The sequence below is a fragment of the Euleptes europaea genome, chromosome 12 (genome assembly GCF_029931775.1).
Source record: "Euleptes europaea isolate rEulEur1 chromosome 12, rEulEur1.hap1, whole genome shotgun sequence".
In the NCBI taxonomy this organism is placed as follows: domain Eukaryota; kingdom Metazoa; phylum Chordata; class Lepidosauria; order Squamata; family Sphaerodactylidae; genus Euleptes; species Euleptes europaea.
In genome coordinates, this window is record NC_079323.1 from 23,888,300 (window position 1) to 23,902,576 (window position 14,277).

The 14,277-nt window shown below is 41.4% G+C and overlaps 1 protein-coding gene across 1 annotated transcript; it reads left to right on the forward strand.

Annotated features, from left to right (window-relative positions):
• Window positions 1-966: 966 nt before the first annotated feature.
• Window positions 967-13,846, forward strand: POMP (proteasome maturation protein). Its single transcript, XM_056858398.1, has 6 exons — window positions 967-1,035; window positions 6,077-6,174; window positions 9,541-9,601; window positions 11,855-11,956; window positions 12,805-12,898; window positions 13,371-13,846. Exons 1-6 carry the CDS (start codon window positions 1,033-1,035, stop codon window positions 13,436-13,438), a joined length of 426 nt encoding a protein of 141 aa, XP_056714376.1. The 5' UTR covers window positions 967-1,032; the 3' UTR covers window positions 13,439-13,846.
• Window positions 13,847-14,277: the final 431 nt, after the last annotated feature.

Here is a 14,277-nt window from a genome sequence, read left to right on the forward strand (position 1 = left end):
AAAAATACCAGAAAAATAGCCATTGCCTCTGCTAAAAGTGAAAAGTTGAACGTGGGGACCACTGAAAGAGGCAACTTCTCTCTGAGATAATAAGCTGCGCTTCTCCATCCCTGAGGGATTATTAGGGTTGCCAACCTCCAGGTACTACCAGAAAGAAAAAAGGCTCTGCGCTGTGGGGTATTGTTGAGAAAACAAAACCAGCACACGATTTCAATGCAATACTACTATATAATGAAGTGCAAGATACCCAGTGGATTCTTAAATTATATACAAAATACAAAATTACAAAATACAAGGTACACAAATGCAAGTCAATCAATTTGGTTCTTATATCAAGGTAAGTATTCTAGATCTTCTCTTAATATTTTTTTTTAGTATTGCATATATCTACTTACCTGTAGCACTGCTACACTTATATGCAATACTAAAAAAATATATATATTAAGAAAAGATCTAGAATACTTACCTTGATATAAGAACCAAATTGATTGACTTGCATTTGTGTACCTTGTATTTTATAAATAATTTAAGTATTCACTGGGTATCTTGCACTTCATTATATAGTAGTATTGCATTGAAATCGTGTGCTGGTTTTGTTTTCTCAACAACCTCCAGGTAGTAGCTGGAGATCTCCTTCTATGACAACTGATCTCCAGTCGGTAGAGATCAGCTCACCTGGAGAAAATGGCCGCTCTGGCCATTGGACTCTATGGCATTGCAGTCCCCCCCAAACCCCGCCCTCCTCAGGCTCCGCCCTAAAAACCTCCCGCCGGTGGCGAAGAGGGACCTGGCAACCCTGTTACCGACAAGGCGCGAAACGGCCCCGCCCCCCTCTGACCAGCAGAGCCCTCAAAGCCCCGCCCCCTCCCAAGCAGTTAAATCCGTTAACGCTCTTGACTCGTTCTCGCGCCATCCTTATCGCGCGAGATTTCCCCCCCGCGTGTGACGTCCTGACGTAGAGGACGTCACCGCACTCCCTCTCCCGGCGCCCAGTGCAGGCGGAAGGAAGCGGCTGTGGGTGACTGTGCAAAGATGGTGAGTGGTCGCCGGGGGAGGGGGACGGTTGGGCGGGCAACGGTCGGGCAACGCTTGGGCAACGCTTGGGCAACGCTTGGGCGCTTTCTAGAACAGGGGTCCTGAGGCGAGTTCGCGGTGTGGGGAGGAGGGTGCCAGCGGTTCCCTCGCGTTGACTCACGGCCGAGCTGACCTTGGCCCACCTGCTGGGAATCCGCATGCCTCCCCCCTTTTATATGGCGTTGTTTTTGCTAGCCCCCCCGACATTTCCCTACTGTCTCAAGAGTGGGGTGCGCTGATATAATAGCCCCCCCCCCCCCAGCGGCCAGACAGGCTGCTTCGTCCACTCTGAAGAGACGCGGTTAAGAACTTGTTAACCTACATGGAAAAGATACGGAGGAATTTAAGAAAACTTGGGCAAAGGCTGCCACATATTGGGATAAACTGGCAAAAATGGATTTTACTGTTATAATTAGTGAGTTATAGAAACTAGTTTTAATATTTTCATATTTTACTGTTAATAGAGATCTTTAAAACTGTTTAGACACTTCTTCGGAAGTCGGGTGATGGGTCACTTTTTTTAAGGTGGGTGGAGGGTTGAACTATATAATTTTATAATCCTGGATGTATTAATAAGTGTATATAGATACACTTTTGTATTTTCTTTTTTAATTTTCTTTTTATTATTATTGTATTTTTTTCTTTTTTATGTTATAAAAATAAAATAATAATAATAAAAAGAACTAGTTCTATGGACGGTGGTGTATCCACATTTACTGCATGAGGCGTGAGTGTATAGGAGAAATCAAATGGAAATGTAATAATCCTGTAAAAGTAATAGCACTAAGCAGGAGTCCAGTCATAATTATTTATTTTAAACATCCCTATCAGGGCCCACAAGGGGGCAGAGATTTTAAAAAAAATTAAAACATTTGAATAATTAAAAATACAGCTAAAGTTATGAAATGATTCAATTAAGGCAGATCTAGTAAACAACACTGAAGGGAGGGCCAGTAAGTAACTGTTATCTTGTAAGTGATAGAATGAGAAAGTGATTTCATATTTCACTTTCTATTTTGTTCCATCTTCCCCCTGATAAACCTCTTGTTAGTGTTGTGGCATCTTGAAATATGAACAGATTTATTGTAACTTAATCTCTCGTGAGCTAGACCCAAGCTCCTCAGATGCAATTGTCTTTGCTTTGATGTCTTCTGCTGATTTGCACCATCCTTTAGAGTGTTTGGGAGTGCATTTGTGGGACATGGGGTAGATTGGGGTACAGCTTTTTTATAGCCCTGTTTCTTTAATGGACGTCTGACATGGAGAAGTCTAGTGAAACATGCCCTACTGCTTCTCTCCATTCTAGCAAGGCCTCACTATGCTTCTCTTTTCCTAGAATGAAACACTTTGGTGGAAAAACAACTGTACTGGCTAAACGTCTGTATAAGCTGCTTGTGTTAATGACATTGAAGTATAGGATCAGGAGGGAAAAACTGTTCCCAGGCCTTCGCTTCTGATGAAGGGAGCTTTGACTCTTAAAAGCTCATACTTCCTACATCTCTAAGCTGCTACTGGACACAAATCTAACTGTTCTACTGTGGAATAGCACAGTACCCTCTGAAACTAGCTTCTGTCCATGATTTCCTAGCATCATGTGTTTGTGTGTAATGAATATATGTCCTTCTACCGCTAGGGTCTCAGTGGAATGTAAAAGGGCATATTTATCACTTATTTAATACTTTCATATACAGTTTTATCTGCTATTGTTTTGGGGTAGCTTACAGTCGAAAAGAACACCCTTAATATGATGCATACAAGTAAAAGGGGAATAAGAAAGAATAGAAAAACAAGTAAATTCAAGCATTCACTTTTAGATAATATATTACTGTTCCATAATAATCAGTTTGGATAGCTGCTGCTGCAGGCAGTGGGGGAGGGGCACACAGAACCGAGCAGCATTTGGTCCCCGGCTGGTCAGTGGAGGTATCTTTGCCATCTTCCCTGCCCCTCTCATGCAACCAGGTGGAATAACTGTGGCTGGAAGCAGTTTAGGAAGGATGGAGCTACGTGATCCCAGGTAATCTGGCTGAGGGAGCCAGCGTGGTGTAGTGGTTAAGAGCGGTGGTTTGGAGCAGTGGACTCTGATCTGGAGAACCGGGTTTGATTCCACACTCCTCCACATGAGGCTAATCTGGTGAACTGGGTTTGTTTCCCCACTCCATATGAAGCCAGCTGAGTAACCTTGAGCTAGTCACACTCTCTCAGCCCCACCTACCTCACAGGGTGTCTGTTGTGGGGAAGGGAAGGTGATTGTAAGCCATTTTGATTCTTAAGTGGTAGAGAAAGTCGGTATATAAAAACCAACCCTTCTTTGGGAAGGATGGAGCTAAGTGATCCCAGGTAATCTTATGTGGGGGCTCACTTATTTCTCCCTCTGATGAAGCCGAGTAGCATTACAAAAACGATATGTGTATGTTCTTTTTTTAAGGCTAGAAAAAGATGGATACAAAAGTCAGGCAGGAAAGCACAAGGGGAAGAAACAAGGTGAATCAGATTAGAGACAGAAAACAGCAGTCTCATACATGATAATCACTGCTGTGGCTACATTATGGCTGTTGTGAGAGTTTCCATCAGGTAGATAACAAGATTAGTGACAGTCAACGGACTGAGGAGGAATGATGTGCTTTTCCTTGACAGTCCTGTGGTTTGACCTTCCATGTGCCACCTTTGTGGGGTCACTGTCTACCAGCCATTCCCAAGGATTCTGCTGGGTTTACTTTACAAACCTCTCACTTCCATGGGGAAACAATAGTACGGTCATGTCACTGTTGCTGTCGGAGGGATTTCCTGCTGTTCAGTCTTTTATTTACTTAATTTATCCAGTTTCAGGCCTTGTGCTAGAATTCATCTGACTTTAAATGTATGCACTCCAAATATTTGTGAAATGGAGGTGTGTGTTTGTGTAAAGGAAGCGCCTGGAGATTGTAGCCAGAATGGTATGTGGGGCAAAAATCTATGCAGACAGGGTGCGAGAGACAGTTGCTACACAAACAATGTACAACTTAAATAAACAGGACAGTCTGCTGGTGGGAAAGGAAACAAATGCTTCTCATGCTTGTTGGAATCCTGACTCCCCATCCAGACTTTTGTCCAATAACCTATTACGTCAGTTTTTCATGTTTGTATGTTGAATGAGACTACTCCGCATCCCCTGGCCATTTTTAGAGATCTTGAATGCAAAATCCTAAATGTATGATTAGGACTGCATTCTTCCATTATGGTGAACTGATAGTAAACTACACACAGTCATGAAAACTGTTGCTGTGCTTGTAGATGCCCTTCCCCCCACTTTCCTTTGGCATGCAGACCTTGACTGAATGCTTTCCACTTTGATAAAGTTTGCCATGACAGTTGAATGCAGGTGCTTTGGTAAATGGCAGTTTGTTTACAGAAGCCAAGATTCTAAACTCCTGGCCTTTGAGGGGAAATAAACTTTGACTTGTGAAAGTTCCTGCATCTGGATGCTGTGGCAGGTTGATCAAAGTGGAAAATGTTCAAGTTAGACTCCACCTGCTAGTTAGGAGGAACAAGAGATGCATGTGGGCAGAACAAGAAGCTGTGTTTGCACTTGACTGGAATTTAATTGCACATTGTCACATGAACACACATGAAGCTGCCTTATACTGAATCAGACCCTTGGTCCATCAAAGTCAGTATTGTCTACGCAGACCGGCAGCGGCTCTCCAAGGTCTCAGGAAGGGGTCTTTCACATCACCTACCTGCCTAGTTTAACTCCCTTTAACGAGATGCTGGGGACTGAACCTGGGACCTTCTGCATGCCAAGCAGATGCTCTACCACTGAGCAACGGCCCCTCCCCATTCCTTGCTGTGAACGTTTAGTGGCTTGCAAGGGCCCCGTTGCAGTCCCTGGCATTAGAGAATTGAACAGACTGCTGGACTTGATGGGCCTTGGTCTGATCCAGCATGGCTTTTCTTATGTTCTTAACTACTCAATAAGTCAAAAATATCACATTATTACTCCACTCAAGAAAGGGTTTATATGAGCCAAAAGCTATCAGGAAGCCAATAATTGCATCAAATACTGAAAGAAAATTCTCTAATGCCACAGCCAACCATTTTCCTCCCTAGAAAAGCACCAAACATGTAGAGTGCATTCAGATGTCATTTCAATGTGCAATAAAATTCCAGTCAAGTGCAACCACAGCTGCTTGTTCTGCCCATATGCATCTCGTGTTCCTCCCAACTTCCTTGGCAGGTGGCGTCTGACATTGTTATGCCCCCTCCTGAAATTGAGGAACAAACTCTTATAAATAGTAAGGGTACAAGGATGAACTTGCATTATTCATTTTTCTCTCCATTTAGGGCTTGGCAGATGGAGGTATCAGAGTAGTAGTCTTACAGGCTACTTTAAAGTCCCTAGAAGAAGTACTTGTTGAGTACATGACTCTCTCACTGTCCAGCAGGAATGTGTTAGGGAATCCATATATCACTCAGAGCCAGCTGCGAGGGAGCAATGCACTTTAGGTTGTGTTCCCTGCCAACCACACCCTTCTTGTAAGGAAGAGGACCTGTCTGCAATGTCCTCTGAGCCAAGGCATTGCTGAGAAAACTGAGATATCTTGCTGCTTTCCTAGCCTCTTAGCACAAAGTTGGGGAGAGCATATGTCTTTCTTCGAGTTCTGGAGAAGGGCAGGACCCTTTGCCTAAATTTATGGAGTCTGCCACTTGGTCACATTGAAGTTATGGGAAGGAAGACTAGCAGCAGTTTGTACTTCAAAATGGGCTACCCTCAGAGTTCAGGGATCCACTAATTTTCCTTATAACTGTCTGATGCTTTAAGGTGTTGTGATTTGTATTGTGACAAATTTTAAGGTAACTTAAAGTCTCAGTAATATACTTTCTAGGAACTTACTTCAAAGACTAAGGCATATGTAATATTTTAAGGCATCAAACTGACCAGGCAATATATTTTATTGTAATTATCAGGCAATCGTTTGAAACTCTTGTGAGTGTTTTCCCATTAATTGTCATTCTATTTCAGAATACCCGAGGATTTGGATCACAGTTGAAAGATAGTATTCCGGTTCCAGATTTTTCATCTCATGGATCATTTGAAAGCCATGATGCATTACGTAGAGGGTAAGCACTGCCCGAGTAAAAATAGTACTGTTGACTTTTTATAAATATACGAAAAGCAGTTTAGTGTTTCCTTCTGGCTGCATTAAACTTCCTATGTGCCCAAATATCGGGGAGCCAGACAACTTCTGTCTCGTTAAGGTAGTGTTTCTGTACTGCTGGTGTGATATGTTGCTACGACACTTGTAGTATAGAGGTTGTTTGGTGAGGACTTCTTGTTACAAATAAAGGTTACGTTACTAAATATTGTGTTGCAAGAACAACTCTTCTTAGGAAATTTTTGAACGTTACACCCAGTTACTTTATTTGTCTTAATAACGTCAGATGTTAGTAGGAACCTTAAATATAGGTATTTTTTCCACTGAATGATGGTACTATAAAAGGATCTTTCCAGACTGCTTGAAGCAGGGGAGCCAACTCAGCCTCTTCAAGTGGGTGGAAAACTCTTTGCCTTCCTTCCTCCAGCCACAGGCAGAGCTGCAATTTCCCAGTCACCTGCCTGTTGGAACTGTTAAATGAACTTTCATTTTCTATTTAAACGTAAGAGCTAAATTTGTTTCCACTGATGGAAATTTGTTTGCTCCCTTCCAGCTTTTTATTTATAGTGCCATACCCATTAAGAACTCAGCCACCTTTAACTGTCTAGAATAGGGTTATCGGTGTGTGCATACTGCTGTACAACTGTTACTGAATACATGCAGTGAAGGGAGTTTTGGGAGCGGTCTTCTGTATTTCACCTAGCTAGGTTACTAGTCGTCAGAACGTGAAAACTACTAAGCTAAAGCATAATGCTCTATTTGGACTGGCCTCACCAACCTTTTGGAGTTCTCTGAGAAAGTGAACAAGCATGTAGGCAAAGGTGACCTGGTAGACATTGCGTACTTGGACTTTCAAAAGGCTTTGATAAGGTACCTCACCAAAGACTCCTAAGTAAACTTAGCAGTCATGGATAAGAGGACGGGTTCTCTTATGGATTAAAAATTGGTTAAATGACAGGCAAAGCATAGGAATAAATAAACCATTCTCACAATGGGGGGAAGTAAGACTTGGGATCCCACAAGGATCAGTATTGGGGCCAGAACTATTCAATTTGTTCATAGATGATCTGGAACTAGGGGTAGGTAGTGTAGTGGCCAAGTTTGCAGATGACACAAAATTACTCAGGATGGTTGAAAATCTGGGGTAACTGAAGAGCTCCAGGAGTATCTCCACATATTGGGTGAATGGATGACAGTGTGGCAAATGAAGTCTAGTGTTGGTAAGTATAAAGTGATGCATATTGGGACCAAAAATTCCAACTTCAGGTATAGGCTAATAGGATTTGAACTTGCTGGCACTGAGAGGGGAAAAGATCTTGAGGTCATAGTAGATTGTTCAACTAAAGTGTCAACGCAATGTGCTGCAGTGGTGAAAAAGGCAAAAAGGTGTTAGGGATTATTAGGAAAGGGGTTGAAAATAAAGCATTTGCTATTACAATGCCCCTGTATAGATCTATGGCGTGGCCTAATTTGAAAAACCGTGTACAGTTCTGGTCGCCATATCTCAAAAAGGACATTGCAGAGTTGGAAAAAGTACAGAAGAGGACAACCAAAATAAATTAGGGAGTTTGGAGCATCTTCCCTATGAGGAAAGGCTGAAGAGTCTGGGGCTTTTCAGTTTAGAAAAGAGACGACTAAAGGAGGACATGATAAAGGTTTATAAAATTATGCACAGGGTAGAAAGAGTTGACCATGAACATTTCTTCTGCCTCTTTCAAAATACTAGAACTCAAGGGCATCCAATGAAGCTGATGGGCAGTAGATTCAGGATGGGAAAAGGAAATACTTCTTTACACAGCGAGTGATTAAAATGTAGAATTCGCTGCCAGAGGATGTAGTGATGGCCACAGGTATAGACAGCTTTAAAGGGGGATTAGATAGTCATGGAGTATCTATCAGTGGCTACTAGCCATGGTGACTAAAGGGAACCTCCATGTTTAGAGGCAGTCAACCTCTGACTCCTAGTGTCAGGAGGCAATATCAGAGGAGGGCCTTGGCCTCTATGCTCCGTTGTAGGCCCTCCAGCGAAACTGGTTGGCCACTGTATGAGACAGGATGCTGGATTAAATGGACTACTGGTCTGATCCAGCAGGGCTCTTCTTATATGATAATCAGTATTATTATTATTATTATTATTATTATTTATTATTATCATACCTTTTTAGTACCGTACTTAATTTCTCCACATGCTGTGTTTTATGCTGTATCACACCTAATTTCAAGCTGCCTTGATGTTGTAACTATCAATACTTTGTACCCCTCCTTAGCATTTAAAAATTCATATCTTGGTGGCTGATGAGAGGAAGGTAGAAGAGAGGGAGACCATAGAACAGTTTTATGAAGTGACTGTCTCATCTATAGAATTACGACCACAACAAAAGCACAGTATACTGTAGATCAGTAGTTACCATCTAGCCTTTCTCAGCACATCCATGGAAACTGAATACGCATGGGGGAAGAAGCAGCATCACGTAGAGAACATTAACCCAATGTCTTTTCAGGTTTTTGATCCCACAGATGTGTATCCAGGAGTATTCTTGTGCCCACGTAGGCAGTTTGTATACCGTAGAGCTAGTCTCGCAATACCATATCATCTCATACATGTCCATGTTCAGTCTCCATAGATATTTTAAATGAAAACAGGAAGCCTTTCTTGGTAAAGAGAACATTTTTGGTCTGCAGTGGAAGCTCTGAACATCCACTGCGAAAACCTGTAGATCTGTGTTGCAGAAAACTCGGGGGCAAGATCGGTTCACAAGACAAAGGCCAAGCCCCAGTGTGTGCTGAAACATACTCAACATTCCCAGGAGCTGCATTTTGTTAAAGATGAGCAGTAATGATGGGCAAGCTGGCTTTCGAGGGAAGGTCTTAATACTCTTTCAAGAAATCCTAACTTGCAAATGACTGCTGTAGTCCACACACGTTTGCTTGTTTACTGCAAACATTACTATCGGACCTTATTTCCTTGGGCTCAAGGTGTAGCAACCAAGTTGCAAAGTCATAACCAAGTTAACCAAGGAATCTGGTGTAGTGACCACTTACTTAGTTTCATTGTATTTTGAATGGTGGCCGAGTAGAAATACAACAACTGTTATATATGGCAGTAGGACCAAAACTCACCAATTTTTTTCCTGTTCTCCCTTTGTTACCTATATAGTGTTCTTTCTTTTGCACTGCTGGGGAAAAACGTGTTAGCTTATGTACTGGTAATCGTTTCAAGCTTTAAATGCTTGAAACTTGTGCCTGGAATTGCTGCCAGTTAAGAAATTAGGTTTGAGACTTTATAAGTTTGCTTGTACTACTACTGTCGTTTTTTGTTTTTTTTTAATAGCTTTACAAATGCAAAGAGTGAACTTTTTCCTGTCCATCCTTTGGAGCTATCAGAGAAAAATGTAAGTCCGGAATATTTAACACGCCAGTAACGGTATTCATTTTCCTAAAAGATCTGCACTCCTAATTTGTAATGCCCAAAGCTGATGGGAAAGGGCCTTGTTGTGACAAGTGGTGCTTGAGGGTGTCAAAAAATAAGTAATTGGAAACATAAGACATATGGCACAGATATTGTAGCTCAAAACTTTTTTGAAGGGAGGTTTTGAAGAGAGAGTTGAAGGAAAGAGGGAAAATCTGTTCCCAGCTTGAGGAGCAGAATATACAAAGACAAATATGGAAAGGGGGGGAATTGTAGGAGCATCTGTGGAACAGGTTAAACAAGGGAGAGAATAAAGGGAGGGATATAAATAGGAATGGAAGTATGGGATGGCTTTATTTATGAAGTGTAAATGTTTGAAATGTAAGTTTCGTCCTTTGTCGGGGTTTGAGGTAATGAGCTGGGTAGACGCTCTTAAGCAACTGACAATTCCACACTTAGAAAAATGTATTTCGTAATGGGAGTTAAAAGAATACACAGAGACAGAAATTATGTAAATATTTATTATTTTGAGAAAATGTGTTGCTTTAAGGCTGTGTTTCTAGAACCACATTAGAGCCAGCCTGGGGTAGCGGCTAAGAGTGCCGGACCAGGACCTGAGAGACCCAGGTTGGAATCCCCACTCTGCCATGGGGGCCTGCTGGGTGACCCATGAGCCGGTTGTACACCCTCTCAGCCTAGTCTATCTCACAGGGCTGTTGTGAGGATAAAAACAGAGAAAGGGGGTGAAATAATGTTAAGCTACTTCAGTTCCCCACTGGGACAGACAGACAGCACTTCAGCTTGTAGTCCCACTTTAAGATTGTTTTGTTGCATGTTCAGCTGTTCACCAAGAGCAAACTGGTTAGATCAGCTTTTCTGCTGAGAAGCAGAGTGTGCGAAGTGAAAGCAGAATCCTGTTTCTAAATGCCTGCTGGATCATGGGGGGAATGGGCGATGAGACAAGCAGGGTAGTTATCATGTACGAGTGGGGAAGGATGGAGAATGAGAGGTCCAGCGTAGTTATTCCAGCCTGGAAAATAAGCATCAACATGTACTTGTTCTAAGTTTAAGAATCATTAAAAGAAAACAAAAGGCACATTTCGTGTTGTTTTTGTGTGCCACCTTGCCTCAGGCGTAACGCAGATAACTTTAAAATATATGAATTGCAGCAGCATTTATGGCACCTGTATTCCTATCCCCCTAAGGTCTACTTTCATCTTAAACATGCATAGCTTCAAATTTGGTTCAGATATGCATAGGAATAATATATGCATAGGATTGCAACCATAAATAGAAGCATCTGGTCAGTTATTGGGGATAGAGTCTGACAGCCTGTGAGAAAATGGCAGATTGGCACACCATCCTTAATCCCTCCCCTTCAGTTAGTCACGTCTATGCAGAAATGAGATACAAATTGTAACATGGCAGAATAAGCTTTACCTCTCAGTCATGAGGATGACAACTGGGAGGCTGGAGAAACCACAAAATCGGTTCTACCCACATGATTTCTGGATTTCACTTGTTACATCAGTGATTTACAAAGAAGCCATAGGGATACTGTTTCTGTGCTGGCTCTTAGTAAGTATAAACAGAGCCTTTCGTTCTGTCGACTAGGACCCTCATGTGCCAGAATAAATTTGACACTACACCAGCGTGGTGTAGTGATTAAGAGCGATGGTTTGGAGTGGTGGACTTTGATCTGGAGAACAGGGTTTGATTCCCCTCTCCTCCACATGAGCTGCGGAGGCTAATCTGGTGAACTGGATCTGTTTCCTCACTCCACATGATGCCAGCTAGGTACCTTAGCCATTGCTCTCTCAGCCCCACCTACCTCACAGGGTGTCTGTTGTGGGGAGGGGAAGAGAAGGTGATTGTAAGCCGGTTTGAGTCTCTTTTAAGTGGTAGAGAAAGTCGGCATATAAAAAACCAACTGTTCTTGAAACGAGTTGTGTGGCATTTTGGGTTTTTGGCACCTACTACTTTCACCACTAGATGGAGGCAGATCTGTCCATCTTGCCAAATATAACAAAGCCAAAATGTAACAGCAGATTGATATGGGTGCTTATAAATTGCAGTTGGAAGAAGGCTTTGTTCATTCTTATTTTTTTCAGTCCAGAGAGAAATCGGTTATCTAGTTCATGAAATGTGTTCAGTTAAACTAATTTATGAGATTGAGGGAAATTGTATTTCCCTGAGTGGTTGTCAAATATAATTATATTAAAATTTCTTCTGGTAGCTTTCGTTGAATGAAGATAAAATGAATTTTTCTACTCTGAGAAATATTCAAGGGCTACATGCACCACTGAAATTACAAATGGAGTTCAAAGCAGTGAAACAGGTATACTTTTTGGTTATTCCCAACAGCATAAATTCTTTTCCATCTCTACTAGCCCTTGTATGTTTCTTTTTAAAGTCCCTGTTTACTTAAGTGTCATTATGCTGCTAAAACTAGTTGTTGATCTGGACTTACAATTCCTGTTACTCATTTGATATAAGAGTACCGAATCTGGCCTTTGGGGCATGAGAAGGTGGGGAGGTAGAGGGAATGACACAGATCTCAGTCTGATCTTCATGTTGTTAGTAGGGCTGTCACCCAATTAATTGTATAAGGTTTAATCTGTTAACTCTGCATACATTGGCAGATGACCCAATATTGTTTTTTTAATGCTTGTTTTTTTTCTGTGCACATGTGTGTCGTAATCTCAGAGGAGGCATCCTTTCCTAGGTGAGAGAAAGGGAAATGCATCTTCCACGATAACTGCCTGCCACCTGCACTTTTTATAAGAATTAATATTTTTTAAACATTATGTTGCATAGTTAATTAGGGCCATATTTTTAGTTCATCAAATGACTTTGTTAGCTAATCAAGGATTCCTAAATAGCTTAGATAATAAAAAAATACTTTCAGTCTAGAAGCTAGTTTTCCTATTTATTTTATGGAATAGGGAGAGAGATGGGGGGAAATTTGAAAGAACACTTTTCTAGTAAATTTGTACCCCAGTTTTGAACATAGTGAGTGGCTTTATAAATTGTAACGAGTTTAGCTTACAATATCTGTGTGCATGTATTTAGCAAATAAAAAGCAAATTCAAATTTTACTTTTCCCTTTAATTAACCTATTATAAATGTGGGCAGCTTATTCATAGAATGGCAGACTCCCTAACCTGCTGTGTTACACTTTTCCAGGTTCAGCGACTTCCTTTCCTTCATAGCTCTAACCTTTCATTGGAGATCTTGAAAGGCAACTATGACTGCATTGCTTTTGAGGATATTCTGAACGGTAAGAATCTCTTTTCAAAACATTAGGGAAGATGGCAGATGTGCTGAAGCTTATCCATTTGTAGTCTACCCTTTCTCACAAAATTTCAAGGATGGGAGTATTGTAGAGAGCTCAGTACTTCCCTGAATGGCCAAAGACTCAAAACCTGTTTACACGTAGCATCCTTAGTGTAGAAGTCTCTTGCTTGTGGAAACTTTGTCAGTGGTAGAGCAAAGAGGGGCTACTTCACCCAGTTCTTCCTCTTCACAACAAATGCCTCACAGGACTCCCATGACGGTGCATCACCTTTTCAGAAGACCCCGGGGGGGGGGGGGTGAATCTGCAAATGCCCTTGTACTCAGGTTTCATATAACTGCCTTCTTGTTATCCACCCTGAGCCCCACTACTAGGGGAGGGGCAGGATATAAATAAAAAATATAAATAATATATTTTTCCCAACATGAACTGAACTCATAAAAATATTGTTTTCCAGACCCAGCACAAACTGAAGTAATGGGAGATCCTCATGTGATGATGGAGCACAAACTTGGTTTATTATAACACCCACATACTCGACTTACCTTTCACAGAAATGTTTCTTGCCTGTGTCTCCGCAGTTTCAAGTAAACCGTATTAAATGGTAGCCGTATAATATTTTGTTTCATATACATGATCTCTTACCTACCTTGATGAAAAGACACATTAAATGTTTGAAGTATGTTGACTTTTGTTCTGTGTTTACTGTCAATATAAATGTCTTGTAATTGGAAAATTTTAAAATATCAGGAAACCAGTATCTATTCAGGGCTCTAGTTACTTCATGTCTGCATTGTAGAAACCTGCACCCTAAAAAAATATAGAAACAGGATATTTTTAAATGGATTGGATGTTCTTTTGCAACTTATAACCCAGGTATTTGCTGTTGAAACTTTCTCTGTTCTTGATGACTTGACATCTTTTAAACAGTGAATAAAAATGCTGACTTTTCAAAATATTATCTTTGAAGTTCATTACCTTAAGCAGTGTATGTTTCAGTTACTATTAGTCCTGTTTATTCACAGCCCCATCTTATGGTCCTGCTACGATGTATACCACTAGCCCAGAGTCTATATTGTCATAAAAGTCTGGGATCCTGTGTCCCTACAGCAGCTAAGCTAACATAGTGGGGAAAGGGTGGGATAGAAGTCTAATGAAAGAAATAGTAACAGCAGGGCAGGAGATGGCAAACTTTAGTTCTTGAGTATGTTCAGTAGCAGTTACAGTGCCTGAACTTGGTAGTCTTGGAATTACAGGCTCTCTGTACAAGTCTGTCGGGGCACGGCTATAAAGAGCAATCTCTAGTCCAGTCCTACAGCCTGTCAGTAACTGATCTTGATCAATTAGTCTGATTCATTCATGTG

Coding starts and splice junctions, on each gene's coding strand:
- POMP (XM_056858398.1), top strand. Junction 9,602..11,854: donor TGGAGCTATCAGAGAAAAAT/GTAAGTCCGGAA, acceptor TTCTTCTGGTAG/CTTTCGTTGAATGAAGATAA. Junction 11,957..12,804: donor AGTTCAAAGCAGTGAAACAG/GTATACTTTTTG, acceptor ACACTTTTCCAG/GTTCAGCGACTTCCTTTCCT.